General features: G+C 35.7%; 1 protein-coding gene across 1 annotated transcript in view; it reads right to left on the bottom strand.

Moving 5' to 3' along the window:
• Window positions 1–17279, bottom strand: part of LOC125240499 — a 170134-nt gene that overhangs the window by 47659 nt on the left and 105196 nt on the right. The window contains exon 7 of the mRNA XM_048148392.1: window positions 3472–3555. Within this exon, the coding sequence (XP_048004349.1) occupies window positions 3472–3555 (84 nt within the window). The remainder of the gene's footprint in view (window positions 1–3471; window positions 3556–17279) is intronic.

Below are 17279 nucleotides of genomic sequence, written 5' to 3'. Positions count from 1 at the left end.
AGTTTATAAATATATATCACATTATAGGAGTTTTTCTACTTGGTCTAACAAAATATGAGAAAATGTCCAAAAGTGGTAATAATTGTACCGGTGAAGGCTCGTTTTCAAAAAATTGGCAAAAATCAATAATAGCAATTTATAATCACTAAGGTATAACAGCAATTTAAGTAAACGTTGCAGATTAATTTAGTGCAAAACTTACTTCGATGTGATGTAGATTTTCAATGAAATTGTCACTTAATTTTAGGTAATTTCTGAAAAAAATTGAATTCGCCTTAGGCTAGTTTACTCTTATAAATACACGCCAAAAGGTCACAACCAGAAACAACCTCCTGAGGAAACTCACTACAACGCACTGGGGCGCCTCTGCTCACACACTCCGCACCACCGGTCTGGCACTCTGCTATTCGGCGGGTGAATATGCAAGCCCGGTGTGGCACCGCTCCCCCCATGCAGGACAAGTTTCTTCAGCTCTCAATGACACCTGCCGCATAATAACCGGTTGTCTGAAACCCACCCCTCTCAACAAGCTCTACCCTCTGGCGGGTATAGCGCCCCCGGAGACACGCAGGGAGGTGGCCTGCGCTGTGGAAAAACTCAAACAAGAGCAAGACCCAAGACACCCTCTCCACGGACACGAACTACCGCCGCCGCGTCTAAAGAGCCGAAGAAGCTTTATGCGGTGCACCACTGCTATCAGTGCCCCACCACCCGAAAATCGGCTAGCACACTGGCAAAGTACCCGTGCCCCTCCTGAAGACTACGTTCGTCCCGCCGAAATGCTCCCAGCCGGGCATAAACAACCATGGCCGACCTGGAAAGCCTTAAACAGACTGCGTTCCCAAGTTGGCCGGAGCAAGGAGAACTTGGTAAAGTGGGGCAGCCTAAGCTGCTCAGACATCTTATGTACATGTGGGACGGCTCCCCAAACCATGACACACATGCTGTGCTGCCCAGCAAACCCACACACATGCTCCGTGGAAGATCTACGGGACGCGACAGACAGGGCAATAAGCGTCGCGACCTTCTGGTCCCGCTTAATATAAAAAGGAAAGAAACCATCGACACGAGAAGAAGAAGAGTTTACTCTTTTTCAAAAACTTAAAATAAAAATCTAGTCTGAAATGATTGTGGTACAGGATATACGAATTATAAATTTACCCGTTTTAATATTCAAAATTGTCCAAATTTTACAAATAAGATCGACTGATTCAGCTCTATACGTGCGTTTTTCTAAACGTGCATTAGAGAAAAATTCATAATTAATTTAGTGAGTTACTTTTCAAAAATCCAGTCTTATAAAAATCAAGATAATAAGATGCTCTAACTGGAACTTGAATTAAATAAATCTATTGGATAACGGAAAGTGTAGTATTTCACCGACTAAAACTATCAATTTTACATTCTTTTGACGTTTTTTTGAAAGCAGCCTTAAAAGCTTCAAAGATACGCCTTTGAATTGTCAAATAATGCGTGAATGACAATGCGAAAATTGAGAGTTCGGATTGTTAATCGTTTTATTTCGTTGTAGTAGTGTTTTTTCGCAACTGTATTAAAAAACTTCGTTCGTCACACGTGCGAGAATGTCATTCTTGACATACTTCTCGCACTTATTACGAAATGTACTATTTTCTGTCACCATGCACTTGCGTTTTCTAGCATAACTTTCTTGAAATACATACCACATGCGTGTATTCACATTCACAAATGCGTTTTTGGAGAATATTCAATATACTTTTTCTCCTCCCCTTTGCATCTATAAGGTAGGGTTTTAAAGATCAGTGCACGACTCTGTAAATGACATATAAAAGTGCGAGAGTAGGATACCGTAAGAAGATTACAGTGGGATATAAAATTAAATAGAACGAAAAAAAAACAATTGCCATAAATTCGGAAAAAAAATTAGACAGTGACATAAAAAGTGGTGACTTTGCACAAACTAGCTTATACTATACAAATTAGTTTTAAGGATATACTGTTTTTAAAAGCTTAGTGTAGGAGAGAATAGCCACGTGTATGTACTCAAGTGGCTGTTACAAAAGCTGCCTACATATCATATTTGTTAAACTTTACCTTCTAATAAAATATAGGACAATGCTACATAAATACAAATTGACTAAGTCCCACAATAAGCTTAAGCTTCTTAGCAAGTGTGTTGTGTTGAACGATATATAAGTACATAACGATTTAGATCTAAACAGGATCAAGCTTGTGCATTTGGGAAATTATTGGGAACATGGCACGGGTTGCCCCTGATGCGCCTCCTTGCCAGTTCATATATAGGTACTATACTAGACTACCATGTTCTTACGTTACTTTGATTTATACATTTTTGAAGTTGGTAAATAAATATGTTAGGATAAACTTAGAAGGATTAAGAGGGCAAATATGGACCAGCAACCGCTTCCGAGACCAGAGACAGATACGACCTAGAATTGCTTAAACAATAAACATACATTTAAAACATCTGCTCTTTGCTTACATGTTCTATTTTTAATTTTCAATTGTGCAGCGATCAGCGATACAGCAAGCTATGCTGTAAATTTAGTTATAAGTTTCTTTTACGGTAGGTATCAGTAGCTATAGGTTGTCCAATATTATTTTTTGGCTTCGATAGTCTGATATTATATATTCAAAACTATTCATAAAAAGGTCCAATTTCCTCAAATACATACTCAATCGATACCCTGGAGATACTGTTTGAACAGGTGAAACTTACAGCTTTGCCGGCGACAAGGGTGATCGGTAAGGATAATCCGGTCGGTTAGACCCTTCAATGCGAGAGTATACAATACAAGTCCTGTGATAATACAAGACTCGAAAGTCTACACTGAACAAATAGTCTGAACATTTTGGCAGTAGGTTCTTGCCTATTATAGTTATCGGGTAGGAGAACTAAATGACAGGTAATAGTAATATTAAGATTCCCGGCTCGGCCACCAGTGGGCCTTATCGTTTTTTATTTTGTGTATGATATCTATTTCAGTTTATAATTTATATAGTAGTGTGACTACTTAAAAAACAAAAAAATATTTCATAAAATAATTTGATTTATTACCTAGTTGTATAGATGGCAGCACTATCTCTCTAGCTATACAGCAAACCTGTAAAGGATTCGTATAGGAGGTGCAAGCACACATTGCTGGCCCTTAGAGTTGAAGAGATAACATACACTAGAGAAATTTCGTCGGGTACCACGGCGGGCGGGTGGTCTAGTGGTAAGGACGTTAGCCGCATAAGCTGAAGACCCGGGTTCGATTCCATTCCAGGCTCGGCCACCAGTGGACCTTGTCGTTTTTTCTTTCGTGTATGATATATATTTCAGTTCGTTACGATTGATTTTTTGAAGGAGGAAACAGTCGAAAGCGGAAACTGAGTTGTTTTCGATACATTTTTTTTCGGTAAATCTTTTTTTCTATTTTAGTATTTTCGCTCCTGTAGCGTCTTAAGAATATGAAGTTTGTAACATACCCGATCATTAAAGTCGAAAGCGGCCGTGCCGCGGCCCGCTACGTACTCTTGAAACTGAGATATAACGCATATTATCGCGTAGATCTGTGGACAAAATAAAACAATATATTATATTATTCCACGATTACGTAAATTCCGTTGGGTAAATGTTTAATAATCGTCATTCAGCCCAAACCAAATGCCTGTAAAATAGCTAAGTATACTTAAACGATGGAGTGATGGCGAGCACTGGATCGGTTAAAGTACAAACCCGTTGTGGCCACACGGAAACAAACGGTTGCCTTACCAACAGTTTGCATGGCCAGATAGGAAAATAATTATATTATAGCAATTAATTTTAGTATATTAATTTGTGATCGTTCCAGTGCCAATCATCAGGTTAATTATTGTGATTACGAGACTACGAGTACTTTCCACGAATCATGTGTTCACATCACACGTATCACTTTATACATCATTATTTCATTCCTGTCTACCATTAATTAAATTATTAATAATTACCACAACTGGATTATTTTGCCGTTGTCATCTCATATTAAGTGCCTATAAGTTACTTGAGTAATAATTAATGACAAGCAATAATTGAATATTGATGATGATAAGATGAGATGTTTAACGAACCGATGTTTAATTAACTATGTATCTTACCCATTATTAATTGCCATCCTAAAATACCTGATACATGAAGTTCATTAGGTACAGTCAGCAGCAGAAGTTCCGTAGCGGGCAAGGTGTTCACAATGATCCTAACACGCTCTTATTGTCTTAAAAATAAGATCGTGTCAAGTTCATTTTGAACACCTTGCCCGCTACGCAACGTCTGCTGCTGACTGTAGTAGATACTCTGCCAAACACATAAGTACACTCAGTTCAGGCTTACTTGTCTAATCGTGTAAACAAACACTGCTGGAAAACATTATCTCAGTTTTCTCTGGAATTACACATTAACATGTTATTGTATGTGGAGATTTTAATGTTAACTTGCTCGAGTCATCTAGTAATACTGTTAAAATGTTCTGTTTGTTTAAATCATTTAATTTATTTAATTTATTTCTTGAACCTACCCGGGTAGGTGTGACTAGTGCAACATGCCGAGATAATATTTTTTGTAACTGTGAATGTATAGATAAGAAATTATTTAACTGTTTTCATTCCGATCACAGCGGCCAAAGGGCAGCTTTCTTAAACGTTATTCACGATACTCCACAAACAATAACATATAGACCCATTACTGGATCTCGCTTGGAATCATTAAAAAATGAAATTCAACATAGTTTGTCTATAATACCATTTTCGCATTATGACTGTAATCATTTGTATCAAGATGTTTTCAATGTAATTCTTAATCAATTTAATAACAATTTCAAAGTGATATCTATTAGTGGGTCAAAAGTTAAAACAAAGTTTAGTGAATGGGCTACTGTAGGTATTCACAAAAGTAGAAAAAGACTTTATGAACTTTATGGTGAGAGAGAGCTGAACAAGAATTCAGAATTCCTGGACTATGTAAGAAACTACTCAAGAATCTTCAAGAAAGTGTGTTTAACTGCCAAGAAAAACTTTATTAGTTCTAAATTGAAAGTGTCGGACAACAAAGTGAAAACAACTTGGAGTATTATAAATAACGAAGCTGGTAAATGTAAATCACGCGATTGTCAAGTCAACATTGTATAAGATAATCAACAAATAGTGTCGAACAGCGATGTTGCCTCGGCATTCGAAGATTATTTCTCAAATATAGGCGTTAACACCACAAAATGTTTACATTCTTCTGCGGCTCAAGCCCATTCATTACTTTGTGCTAATGTTAAGAAATGTAATAATTCATTTGAATTTAGTCAAGTAGACTCTGTAAATATTGTTAAAACAATCAAGTCACTCAATTTAAAGAAAACGGAAGACTTATGGGGAACATCAGTTAAAGTAATTAGTCATGTCATAGATATAATAGCACCTTACTTGGCCGTAATATATAATATTTCAATTTCACAAGGCACCTTTCCAGATCTTATGAAATGTAGCAAAGTCATACCGCTTTTTAAATCGGGTGATTCGAGTGATATAACCAATTTCCGTCCCATATCAATACTTCCTGTACTAAGTAAAGTCTTTGAGAAGCTAATGTTAAATGATCTACTGGGACACTTCAACAGACATAGATTACTTACAAGCAAACAGTTCGGTTTCACAAGGGGCCGTTCCACGACCGATGCTGCTTCGGTACTCATTAAACATATATATAATATTTGGGAAAATTCTTGTGATGCAATTGGCATATTTTGTGATCTTTCAAAAGCCTTTGATTGTGTGGATCATGGAACGCTCATTTTGAAATTAGAACACTATGGTTTGTCTATAAATGCCCTAAACTTTATGTTGTCTTCTTACCTTAGCAATAGAACACAAACAGTAGTTGTTAACAAAACTCGCTCTAGCGGGACTGTAGTCCAATTAGGAGTGCCACAAGGCTCAATTTTAGGTCCATTCCTGTTTTTGGTTTATATAAATGATTTGCCATGTATAGTAAAAAACTTTTGTGAAATAGTACTTTTTGCTGATGATACATCACTGCTTTTTAATGTTGACCGAAAATCTACGGATTACAATGTAATTAATAGCACGTTAGCTGATCCCTGTTTCAAAAAGGCTACAATTGTCAATGACATATGTCGAGCGACAATTGTCGATAACAGGTGACATGTTACAATTTTCTAAAATATTTTCTATAGAATTGCTTACAAACATGACAGGCATTCTGCTACAATTGTATGTATTACAATTATGTTGTGAAACAATAGTTATTATTTCTAGGCGATATATTTGTAGAATTGTCAGTAAATCTTGACATGAGGTTTAAGATGTGTCGAATTGCGTGACAATTGTATTAGTTCGTGGTTGACATACACGTATTTAGTTCAAAATGGCTCTCCATGCGAGTAGTAGTGACGCTAGCGATAGTGACAGTGATATTGATGTATTCGCACATAGAAGAAGATTTAAAGAAAGGATTAATTTTTCTTTCGATCTCACGGATTTTTCATTTAAAGAAAAATTCCGTGTCAGTAAAATCAGTGTAGAATATTTAATAAACAGAATCGGTGCACATATTGAACATCCAACGACACGGAACAAAGCTTTGACTCCTTGCCAGCAAATTCTTTGTACTCTGCATTGGATGGGATCAGGGTCTCAATATCACGTTAACGGAGATAATCATGGAGTATCAAAGGCTACCGTTCATCGGTGTGTCAAACGAGTTACGACTGCAATTGTCAACGAAATGTTTGGGACAGAAGTACGATGGCCGGAGAATTCCAATGCTATCCCGGATTTATTTAGCGAAATCGCAAATATCCCAAGAATTGGCAGAGTCGTTGATGGTTCGTTAATACCCATTGACTCACCTCACCAACATGAGTACATGTATGTTGACCGGAAAGGTGGGCATTCCATTAATACGATGGTTGTTTGTGGGCCAAACTTAGAGTTTTTTTACGCCAGTGCTAGATGGCCGGGTTCCGTTCATGACGCAAGAGTGCTACGTAATTCAACTTTGGCTGAGCAATGGGAGAATGGTTGGAGGCCGTTTCCTAATGCATTCTTGTTAGGAGACAGTGCATATGCCATGAAAAAATGGCTCATTACTCCAAACATCCCGGTTGAAATACCAATCACAGAAGCAGTTATGCGATTTTTGCGAGCTTTTAAAAGTACAAGAAGATTAGTTGAAAACGCTCTAGGGGTATTAAAAGAAAAATTCCCCTGTCTTAATCATCTCCGTGTACAACCTTTGCGAGCATGCAATATATTTTTAGGGTGTGTCACCCTTCACAATTTAGAAAAACGCCTAGGAGTGCAGTATTATGTTCCGTATCACTATACGGCTGATAACGAGGATAATGAGAGATATAATGAAGATAATGGTAATGTTGGTAATAATCTAATGGACCCCGAAGCGATTGAAGTGTTAAGGGAATTAATACAAATCTTTAGTTGAAGAAAAATTTAATGGACATATTATTACAATCAGCGAAAATTATTCTGTGATAATTGTGATTAAGGCAAAGAGAGAAATAAGTAGGTACCTATCTTAAGTGTGTTTTCACATTATCCGATCCGATAGCGGATGTCGGACCGATATATTTACGCCGCCATCTTTGTTTTCTTTTCTTTTGAAATCCTTTGTAAGTAGTAGATACTTCCGATATCGGATCGGATAATGTGAAAACGCACTAAAAGTGTTCGCCACCATACATAGCCAATAATCAACGGTACAAAATAAGTGATTAAATATTGAAAATTCAAATTATGAATTGAATTTGATTGAATTTATTTTTGTTTTAATGTATTTCAATAATTTTATAGGTAGTTTAAATTATTAATGTATCAGTATGGAATGTTTTTGTGAAAAAAAATGGACACAATACAATTACTATAACAAATTATATAATTCTAGGTAGTATTTGCTCTAGAAAGTTGGAGGTTTTCTTCATCCATGTCGACTACTTCAACAATATCTAACTGTACATCATTTTGATTTTGGTATGGTTCTGTATAAGAAGAATGCGTTAAGTTCAATTCTTTCTCCAACTTACATAATTCTAAATCTAATTTATATTTTTCTCTTTTATAAATTTCAGTTTTTTCTTTAATCAACAATATTTCAGCCTCTAATTTTTTTTTTTAAGGCGTATAACGGATTTACAGAGGACATTAGTTGAATTCGCATTATTTTGCGAATTTTGTGGAATAGGTTGACTTGGTTCTTGTATTCGATTAGGCGCAGCCGCAGCCGCCTGAGTTCCTGACGATTCTGGAACAGCCAAACCTTCTAAGACTGGAGTGTTCTTCCCTATTATATTAAGAATTAGCTCATCACTTTCATCAAATTTCCACTTTTTGCCTCCCGCGGATCCTGTTTGCTGACGGTGATCTCTTTTTTCCTGAAATAGAAATGATAATTATTAAATTTATGAAAAACATCATTGAAAGTAAATAAATTTATAAATATGTAATAAAACAAATCAATTTTTATGTATATTTTTGTTTATGGTCAATTTATAATGCCATTATGTAAAAATGTTGAGAAACCCAAATATTTCAGTATGTTACATAACAATATGTACACTTGTAAAGTCTTCTCCAAAAGTATTGAGTACCTTTTTACCTTAGCTATAAAAATAATTTCTACATTTAATTAAACCATTTAATTAAATTTCAATCTTTAATATATGTAAGTATAGAACACAAGTAAACAACAAGTAAATAATATTTCTAAGTGTCTGTTACTTAAAGAAAAATGTGTACCAAAAATTTTACTACAAAGGAAACCACTTACATACTCGATTAAAATTTCAACTTTTAATAGGTACAAATTACAAAAAGCATGGCTGCTCAATACTTTTGGTCAGGGCCGCATATCGTCAGCGAAGTACCATGAACTCCTAAGTACTAAGTAAAGGTTTTCGTGCTTAGTTAGTACATACCGAGCTAAAATTTAATTTTAATAAAGACTTTTAAATTATTTTGAGTGTTTTTAAATCAACGACGGACCTTTGTATTTATACCAATATATTCAAAATTAAAATAGTGTAACATTTACCTTAATTAATAATTAATTAAATTTAAACTTGTTAAATACTTACTATAGTCCTCTTTCTCCAATTTTGCCAAGTTGTATCTCTTAGATATTTCCAATCTTTCTCATATACACCCGTTTCATTCAAACGTTGAGATATTTCTTTCCATTTATTAACTTTACTTTCAAATGTTAATTGGTTATCAAATTTACCAAATAATACGGATTTGTTCTCAGAAATTAATTTTAAGATAGCCATCTTTCTTGTTATGTCCATATTGATGATTTTTGAAATAAAATACCAACACACAGTACACAGTACACACACCTACTTTTCAAGTTATTACACACAAATTGAACAATATTCACGACGAAAATTACATAATGGCGGGAACTTAATAGTTTTATCAAAGAGAGTAAAGGCATTTACACATATTCAGCCAAAAAATTAAAAAATATAAATTTAAGAATTGCTCACAGCGCCAGCGAACCGCGTCCAAACCGCGGCTCGCCGCCGCTGCCGCCGCTGCCGCCGCCGTCACCGCCGTCGCCGCCGCTGCCGCCGGAGGCGGGTGGGGTCGCCGGAGGCGGGTTGGGTAGTCGCAGCACGGATCTACATACTTACCTATATAATTATTTGATACATTTTTCCCTATGGTTAGTCATGACAATTGTATTTTACAATTGTCGCACCTGTCAGCGTGGTGAAACCAATAATTCTACATATGTAATATTTTGTGACAATTGTCGCACCTGTCACCTATATGAAATTGGGGCCTGATGTACTTTTTTTTTTTCATTTATTTTGCCTGAACATACACAGTTGTCATGGGTACATGTCATTGGGGTGTTATAGATACATATTGTAGCTATTAATGCATGTATGGTCTACCACAATATGGCATGCAAAATCTTATACTAACTTAATACGTAAAATAATACTAATGAAATCAAAATGTCATGTTCTGAAAATATTCATTCAAATTATAAAATGGTCTAATTAATAAAAATGATTTTAATTTTTTTGAAAAGTCAATAATATTGTCACATAGTCTTATGTCCTCATTTAAAGAATTATAAATCTTAATCCCAATATATTCTAGACTATTTTTATAATGTGAATAATTTTTCGATTCTGGTAGCTGTATATCAAATTTATGTCTTAGTCTAGGCTGTCTGGTTTTAAATTTACATGAAAACCGAGTTTTATTTTTGTAAACAAAAATACAAACTAAATATATATAAAGTGATATCATTGTCAGTATCCCATGTTTTACAAATAGAGGACGGCAATGCTCGAGCGGTCTTGCCTGCTCAACATATCTAACAGCCTTTTTTTGTAAAATGAGAATAGGCTTCACATGGGCACTGTTACCCCATACCTCAATGCCATATTTCATTACACTTTCGAAATATGCAAAGTAAACTGTTTTAAGTGCAGACGAGTTTAACATTTTAGACAAGCTCTTTAATGTGTAACAAGCGGAAGCTAATTTTTTTCTTAAAAGTTCTATATGACTGGACCAGCGCAGCTGCGTGTCTAAGTGTATTCCTAGGAATTTTACATCATCGGCTTTTACTACAGGTAGGGGTAGATCATAGGGCTAACTATTTGTATGTCTCAGAAAAGGAAAATATACCGTTGTCTACATTAATTTTAAGGCTGTTGCATTGAAACCAGTAGCATAATTCCTCCCATGCTTTTCCTATTTGTGCTTTAAGTACATCACTGTCTTCGTGACCTACTATTATACTTGTATCATCTGCATAAAGATAAGCGGTGCCATGAGTTATATTAATTTGCAAATCATTGACAAAAATAATGAACAGTAAGGGTCCCAGCACAGACCCTTGAGGAACTCCACAGTCAATTGCTTTGTTGGTAGAACTTATATAACTAATACAACCAGAATTATCTACATTAACTAATTGAACAAATTGGGTTCTGTCCGTCAGGTAAGATGTAAGCAGTCTTAGTGTAGGTCCACGGATTCCATAGTATTGCAACTTATCAATTAATATTTTATGGTTTACACAGTCAAAAGCTTTACTTAGGTCGCAAAATATACCTGCACATTTATAATTTTGATTAAGATTGCCCATAACTTCTAGGACTAATTCATTTATAGCTGCTACAGTATTTCTGTTCTGTCTAAAACCAAACTGCTGGGAACAAAAGTAATTACATTTTTCAAAGTGATTAATAATTCGACTTGCAATTGCCTTTTCAAAGATTTTGGAAAGGACAGTTAACAAAGAAATGGGTCGATAGTTCGATACCTCTTCCTTACTGTCCTTTTTATGCAAAAGGATTACTTTTGCTGTTTTAAATTGGCTGGGAAAAATTCCGTCACAAATACACTTATTAAAGATGTCGCACAACGGTGCGCAAATACTTTCAATATTGGATTTTATCAACATGGTACTTATATCATCGGGACCGCATGAGCTTGTGTTTTTTAGTAACATGACAATTTTTATTATTTCAAGTTCATCAATAGGTGCCATGAATATGGATTTGGCGTTATTTATGTGACAGTTACGTAACAGATTCATATATTTACTATAATCTGCATTGATATCAGAAACCTTACCAGCGCTAACAAAATATTCATTAAACATGTTGCTTACTCGTGTAGGATCACTGATTACCTCATTATTAACCCGGAGTTTGATCGTATTTTTATCAGAATTTGACTTTTTTCCAGTGTTTTCGTTGACTATCCTCCATATTGCCTTACTTTTAGACTTTGCCCTTTTTATTACCTTTTTGATGTGCACGCTTTTTGCTGTAACAATCAATTTCTTCAAGATACTGTTGTAGGTTTTATATAACTGCCTAAGATTACTGTCGTGCTTAAATTTACGCGTTGCCAATAGTAAGAACCTTTTCCTCCTGCATGATATTTTAATTCCTCGTGTGATCCATGACTTTTGGTGATGCCGTAGTCTTACTTTTTTAAGAGGAAAATGCTTGTCAATACTGCAGTGGTTTACTGTCCCTGACTGTAGCAAGTTCTCAGCAACGGCAGACTTGTTCGTCAGGAAAATCGCCAGGTGAACAAGTCTGCCGTTGCTGAGCACTTGCTACAGTCAGGGCCTAACCATTGGATTGAGCTTCACAACCCTAAAATTCTCTCTACAGATCGTGGGTATTATAGTAGAAAAATACGTGAAGCCATTGAATTTAAGAAGTATAAAAATTTCAATCGAGACGAAGGTTTTAATATCTCATCCACATGGAACCCGGTCATTAGTAAATGCAAGAAGAAACAAATATCGCAGGTTGAAAAACCGAATATCGTGAGTGTTGTGTGTCGACAAGGTGACATCCCTAGTGCACAAACTGTTCAAGTGGGTAGTCAGGACCAAGTGCGGGTAGTTTGAAAAACTCGTACAGCTAGAAGATGTTGATGTCAACTTCAGCCAGTCTGCTCCGAGACCACGGGGACAATGTCGTCCTTGAAACGTCGGAGGTTAGTGTTTAAAACATAGTAAATACGCGATTAAGTCCCGTTTGCAATTTTAAATATGTGTAAAAATCGTGAAAGTTTGAATCAGTGTTTGACAACTTATAATATCGTTATGAACGATCGATATTAATGTTAGAGTTTGTATAGCTTGGAAAAAATGCGTTGATATTAACTACAATAATTTATCAGATTTTTAACCGACTTCTTTACGTAGAAGGAGGAGGTTCTGTATTCAGTTTTGGATTTATGTTTTATGTACTTATGTTCACCGATGACTCCGAGAGCCATGATCTGATTTTAATCATGTTTCTGAAGAAAGCGAAAGTGAGACAAGCCTTTTTGACAGGATTATTGCAAATGTGACGAAAAATAATTAAATTTTGGTTTTAACATAGATATTGTGTGACGTACCTAAAATTGAAAATCCTCTGATGACCTCAGTAGCGAAATTATCGTATTCCAATCCCTAGTAATTGTTTTTGACCATATTTGACGTTTCGTTTGTTTACTATATTGGACAAGTAAGGCTGAACTGACTTTAGGTACTTCTATTTTTTCTTATAAGTCTTATAACCCTATAAGCTATATACATGCCAAGTTTCATGCTTTCTGTCAGACCGGACTGTAGATCTGGTTAAGAATTCGTACTATTAGGCCAGAAGTGTGATAAGATAAAACAAATTAAACTATTGTACCTAATCCGTATAGTAGTCAATTATATTATAACCTAACCACAAAATTAAAATTTTGAAAAATCTTCCGACATAATTGACCGATTTTTATAAAACATGGTTAAGAACACTCCCGACGAATTCAGCTTTCAAGCAAAAAAAAACTAAATCTTAATCACTTCATCCGTTCGGGAGCTACGGTGCTACAGACAGACACAACAGACAGACAAACAGACAGACAGACAGACAGACAGACAGACAGACATACAAATATACAGACATACAGACAGACAGACATACAGACAGACAGACAGACAGACAGACAAACAGACAGACAAACAGACACGTCAAACTTATAACAGCCCGTCACCATGCACGCCGTCCCGTCGTTTTTGCGTCGGGGGTTAAAAACAAAGTTGATTCTTGTCACATTATTTTCTATCGAATCAAGTCTTCATGCGATATTACCCCATGTTGATTTTTAAATCATTCGATTTTGACGTAAGTATGAGTTGTTCATTTCGAGGGTAAAACTTCGCCATACCTCAAAGTATCTTCTTAAAATTGGGTTAGAATTATGACTCCTCACAATAGCTTTCATCCTCCTCCGTGTTAAGGAATAATTTCTGGGACAAACGCTGACATTCAACCGATACCGAACCCTGATTAACTCCATAATCGGTTAGGGTACATCCACGTGAAACTATCATATGTTCGGGGACTTAGAATATGTAGGACTCATATGTGGGACAGAATCTTAGGATATAGATGGCATGGAGTATGAGGAGTAAGGCAATAGTGACAGTGTTACAATTATTAATATCCATTAAACAAAAGCTGACCCTTATATAACGCAAATCAATACCACTTATTTGGAATAATTTCAATGGGATATTAAAGCAAAAACCTTATATAATATAGTACATTACATCAGAGGCCGGGAAAATGAGGATTTCCGGCCAAGTGGGTATATACGGATACGAGGCCGGGAATCCGTTTTCACGCCGAGGCATGTACGAGTATAGTGCTTTTCTCAAACATACAATGAAATAAAAAAAATGCTCTAAAGGACAATATTTTATAAAAAAAAGTTACTTTGCAGGCCTAGGCCTAAAAAATAATATGAAATCCCTTTACAGTCCTCTCGAGTTGTTGCGCCCAAAAAGCGATACTTCCCAGCCCATTTTAAGGAACGTAAAGACAATATTTCATTGCATGTTTAAGAAATAGTACATTACTACAGAGGCCGGGACAAAGGGGGTTGCCGGCCGAAGACATATAGACGGATAGGTCTGAGGCGGGCAACCCCATTTCCCGCCGAGGTATGTATAGTGCTTTTCTCAAACATGGTATGAAATAAATAAAGTCTACTGAAAATAGTAACTTTGGATGGCTGTATCTCCTAAACGGTGTGTCGTAGCGAATTTTTGTTCCCCTTTGATACCCCGTATTATACGCTTATAAAAAAACAAAAAGTTAAAAAAAATTTAAAAAAAAACGAAAAATTTTTTTTTTGTATGAAAACGCACCCAAAATCAAATATTGTCTAGGGCCCGTACCAGTTGCAGTCGGCACGTCTATAAAGCCACTTATAGTTTATTTTTTAATTGGCTAAATACCTGGATGTTATGTCACAATTATCTGTGTTTGGAAATTAAAAAAGAGGACTTTGCCGGCCTTGGCCTGCAAGGTTTGTATGAAATTCCATTATCTATCAATCGTCCTAGCCGCACCTGCAACGTCATACTTCGCTGCCAATTATAAGGCACATAACATCAATATTTCATACCATGTTTGAGAAAAAGTATTTTATAGATACCTATTTATACCTATGGTATTAAAATGAAAGGCTATAAACTTGCAAACCTAAACAACACTTTGGAATAAAACGAAAACGTTTTTCATAATACCTCCGTGAATCTGTTTCAATAAAAACGTTTTAGGGCTAGGTAACCGGTAATCATCGCTTCTCCAATTGGTGAGCATTTCATTAAAGTTAACCAATGGTAGATCACCCTTATATTATCAAGCAGATTAAGTAATCATATACCAGATCAGGCTGGTTCGTTGCGGGTGCGGGTCTGCGGGAGCAGTAGCCCAGAGCTAAAAGCCCACATAGGCATTTTAAACACCCTCCCGTCTGAAAACTTAGGCAAAAAATGTAAATATTTAATTTTGTTAATTTTGTTTGCAAACTTTTCCAACGGAACAAGCAAATAAACTTAGCGTTTCGTGGCAGTTCACGGCGTCTACCCTTCCCCCTTCGGATTAGTGAAAGGGGGATACCAAGGGATTCCTTTTAGTATAAGAAATTTGCAGATTAGCGTATTTCGACGTACAAACCACTAAATTTTCCAATTTACTTAAATCATGTGTATGTACAATTGTACATGTGTGTGTATATGTTCTATATACCACTGATAAATAAAAGAGGTATAAAAATCTGGATTACAAATCTAGGGGGTAATATAATAAAAGCAGAATACAGCTATTCTGTAAAAAGACTGCTATAAGTTGTACAGTTTGCGGGCGAATTTTATACGTGGCGTAAATAAGCTTTCGATCATAGGGTATATATAGTCTGTACCTACACGAATAAAAATAGCCATCGTAAAACGCGTCTCGACTGTGGCTCAAAAGTTTAACTCACTACTTGGAATTCCTTGAACTCAAAACACGCAAGTAAAAATCAAATCAACTGAGGTATATTCAGGAAATATTTTGATTGGAGTTTGGAAGTATAATCGCACATAAATGTAAAATAAAATGTGTAACTATTAAAAAAGATAAACCAAGCTCTGAAGACAGAATGCAACTGACTCTGTCGCACCAATACGGAAAAGCGTTAGAGGTAGACACGTTACTGAGCAAGTACGGTTGAACACTTGGATACAGAGCCTAGACCCCATCAAGGTCATCCGGTTGAAATTAAATCTATCACAAAGTATCGAAAACTTTTATGACGACTTGACGAGCAACGACGTAAAAGCCACGGAGTAGCTTTGATCAGTTTTAAAGGGCTCGCTTTAACACCTTCGCTGCGGCAATAAGAGGATACGGTAGCGAAAATACTAAAATGGAAAGGAGCCCCCCTTTCAACTTGGGAATTTTAGTTAAGTATACAAGTGTTATTAACTAAATTTATCGAAAAAAAAATTGTCCATTAAGAACAACTCAGTCAAAAGATATTTCAAAAAAATCTTTAAAATCGAGGTTCCGCTCTCGACTCTTTCCTCCTTCAAAACTTAATCAATCGGAACGAAATTTGAGAATCTGAATAACAATGAAATAATCTATGTCGGACCGTTTAGTTTTTTTGGTTAATTGTTACCAATCTTGAATATCACACCTTTTTTTGCGCCACAATGAAAAAGGCCGTTTTTGGAAATTTTTGATTGGCTTTAGAGTCTTTAAAAAGCAGAATATCAAAAAATCAAAATGGTCCGACACAGATAAAAATAATAACAATCTGTGTTGAAAAAGTCATTGCTCTATCTTCAAAAACCAGGGAGGAAATAGTCGAGAGCGTTTGCATGGAGAATTGACCCCTACCGTATCGTCTTAACCATACTTCGTAAGAGGTCTAAAGACCCCCCACCGCAGTGAACGTGTTAACCGCCTGTACGAATTTGTTACGGAATCTACGTTGTTTTTTTTTTACAAATTATCAAGTCATTATATAAATTGAATCCAATCAATTGAACTTGCCTATCAAAGTTCGCATGCAACTTGCGCTTACCGTGGGTGGGACTCAGTCAATCTGTGTAAGAATGTCCCATAATATTCATAATATTTATTTACATATTTGAAGAAAATAAAATTAAAAATCTTCGTTGTTCGTCGTAGACCCCTTTTAAGTGCTTTTCCTATTGTTTATTTAAATACAGAACTAAGTTATTGAACAAATTGAAGTAATATAAGAATGAACTAAAAGATTAAACATAACGTTAAAACTAAAGTTAAATCTAAAAAAAACTAAATAAAAGACTATGTATACTTATATAAAAAGTTATTTGTATTATTTTTACACTAGGTATAGGTAGGCAAAAACGTTACGAAAGGTACAAAACCCCCGACATAGTGGAT

Source organism: Leguminivora glycinivorella, chromosome Z (genome assembly GCF_023078275.1).
Source record: "Leguminivora glycinivorella isolate SPB_JAAS2020 chromosome Z, LegGlyc_1.1, whole genome shotgun sequence".
Taxonomy (NCBI): Eukaryota; Metazoa; Arthropoda; class Insecta; order Lepidoptera; family Tortricidae; genus Leguminivora; species Leguminivora glycinivorella.
Note: the sequence above shows the minus strand (reverse complement) of the source record. Positions and strands in the feature narration are given on the sequence as shown.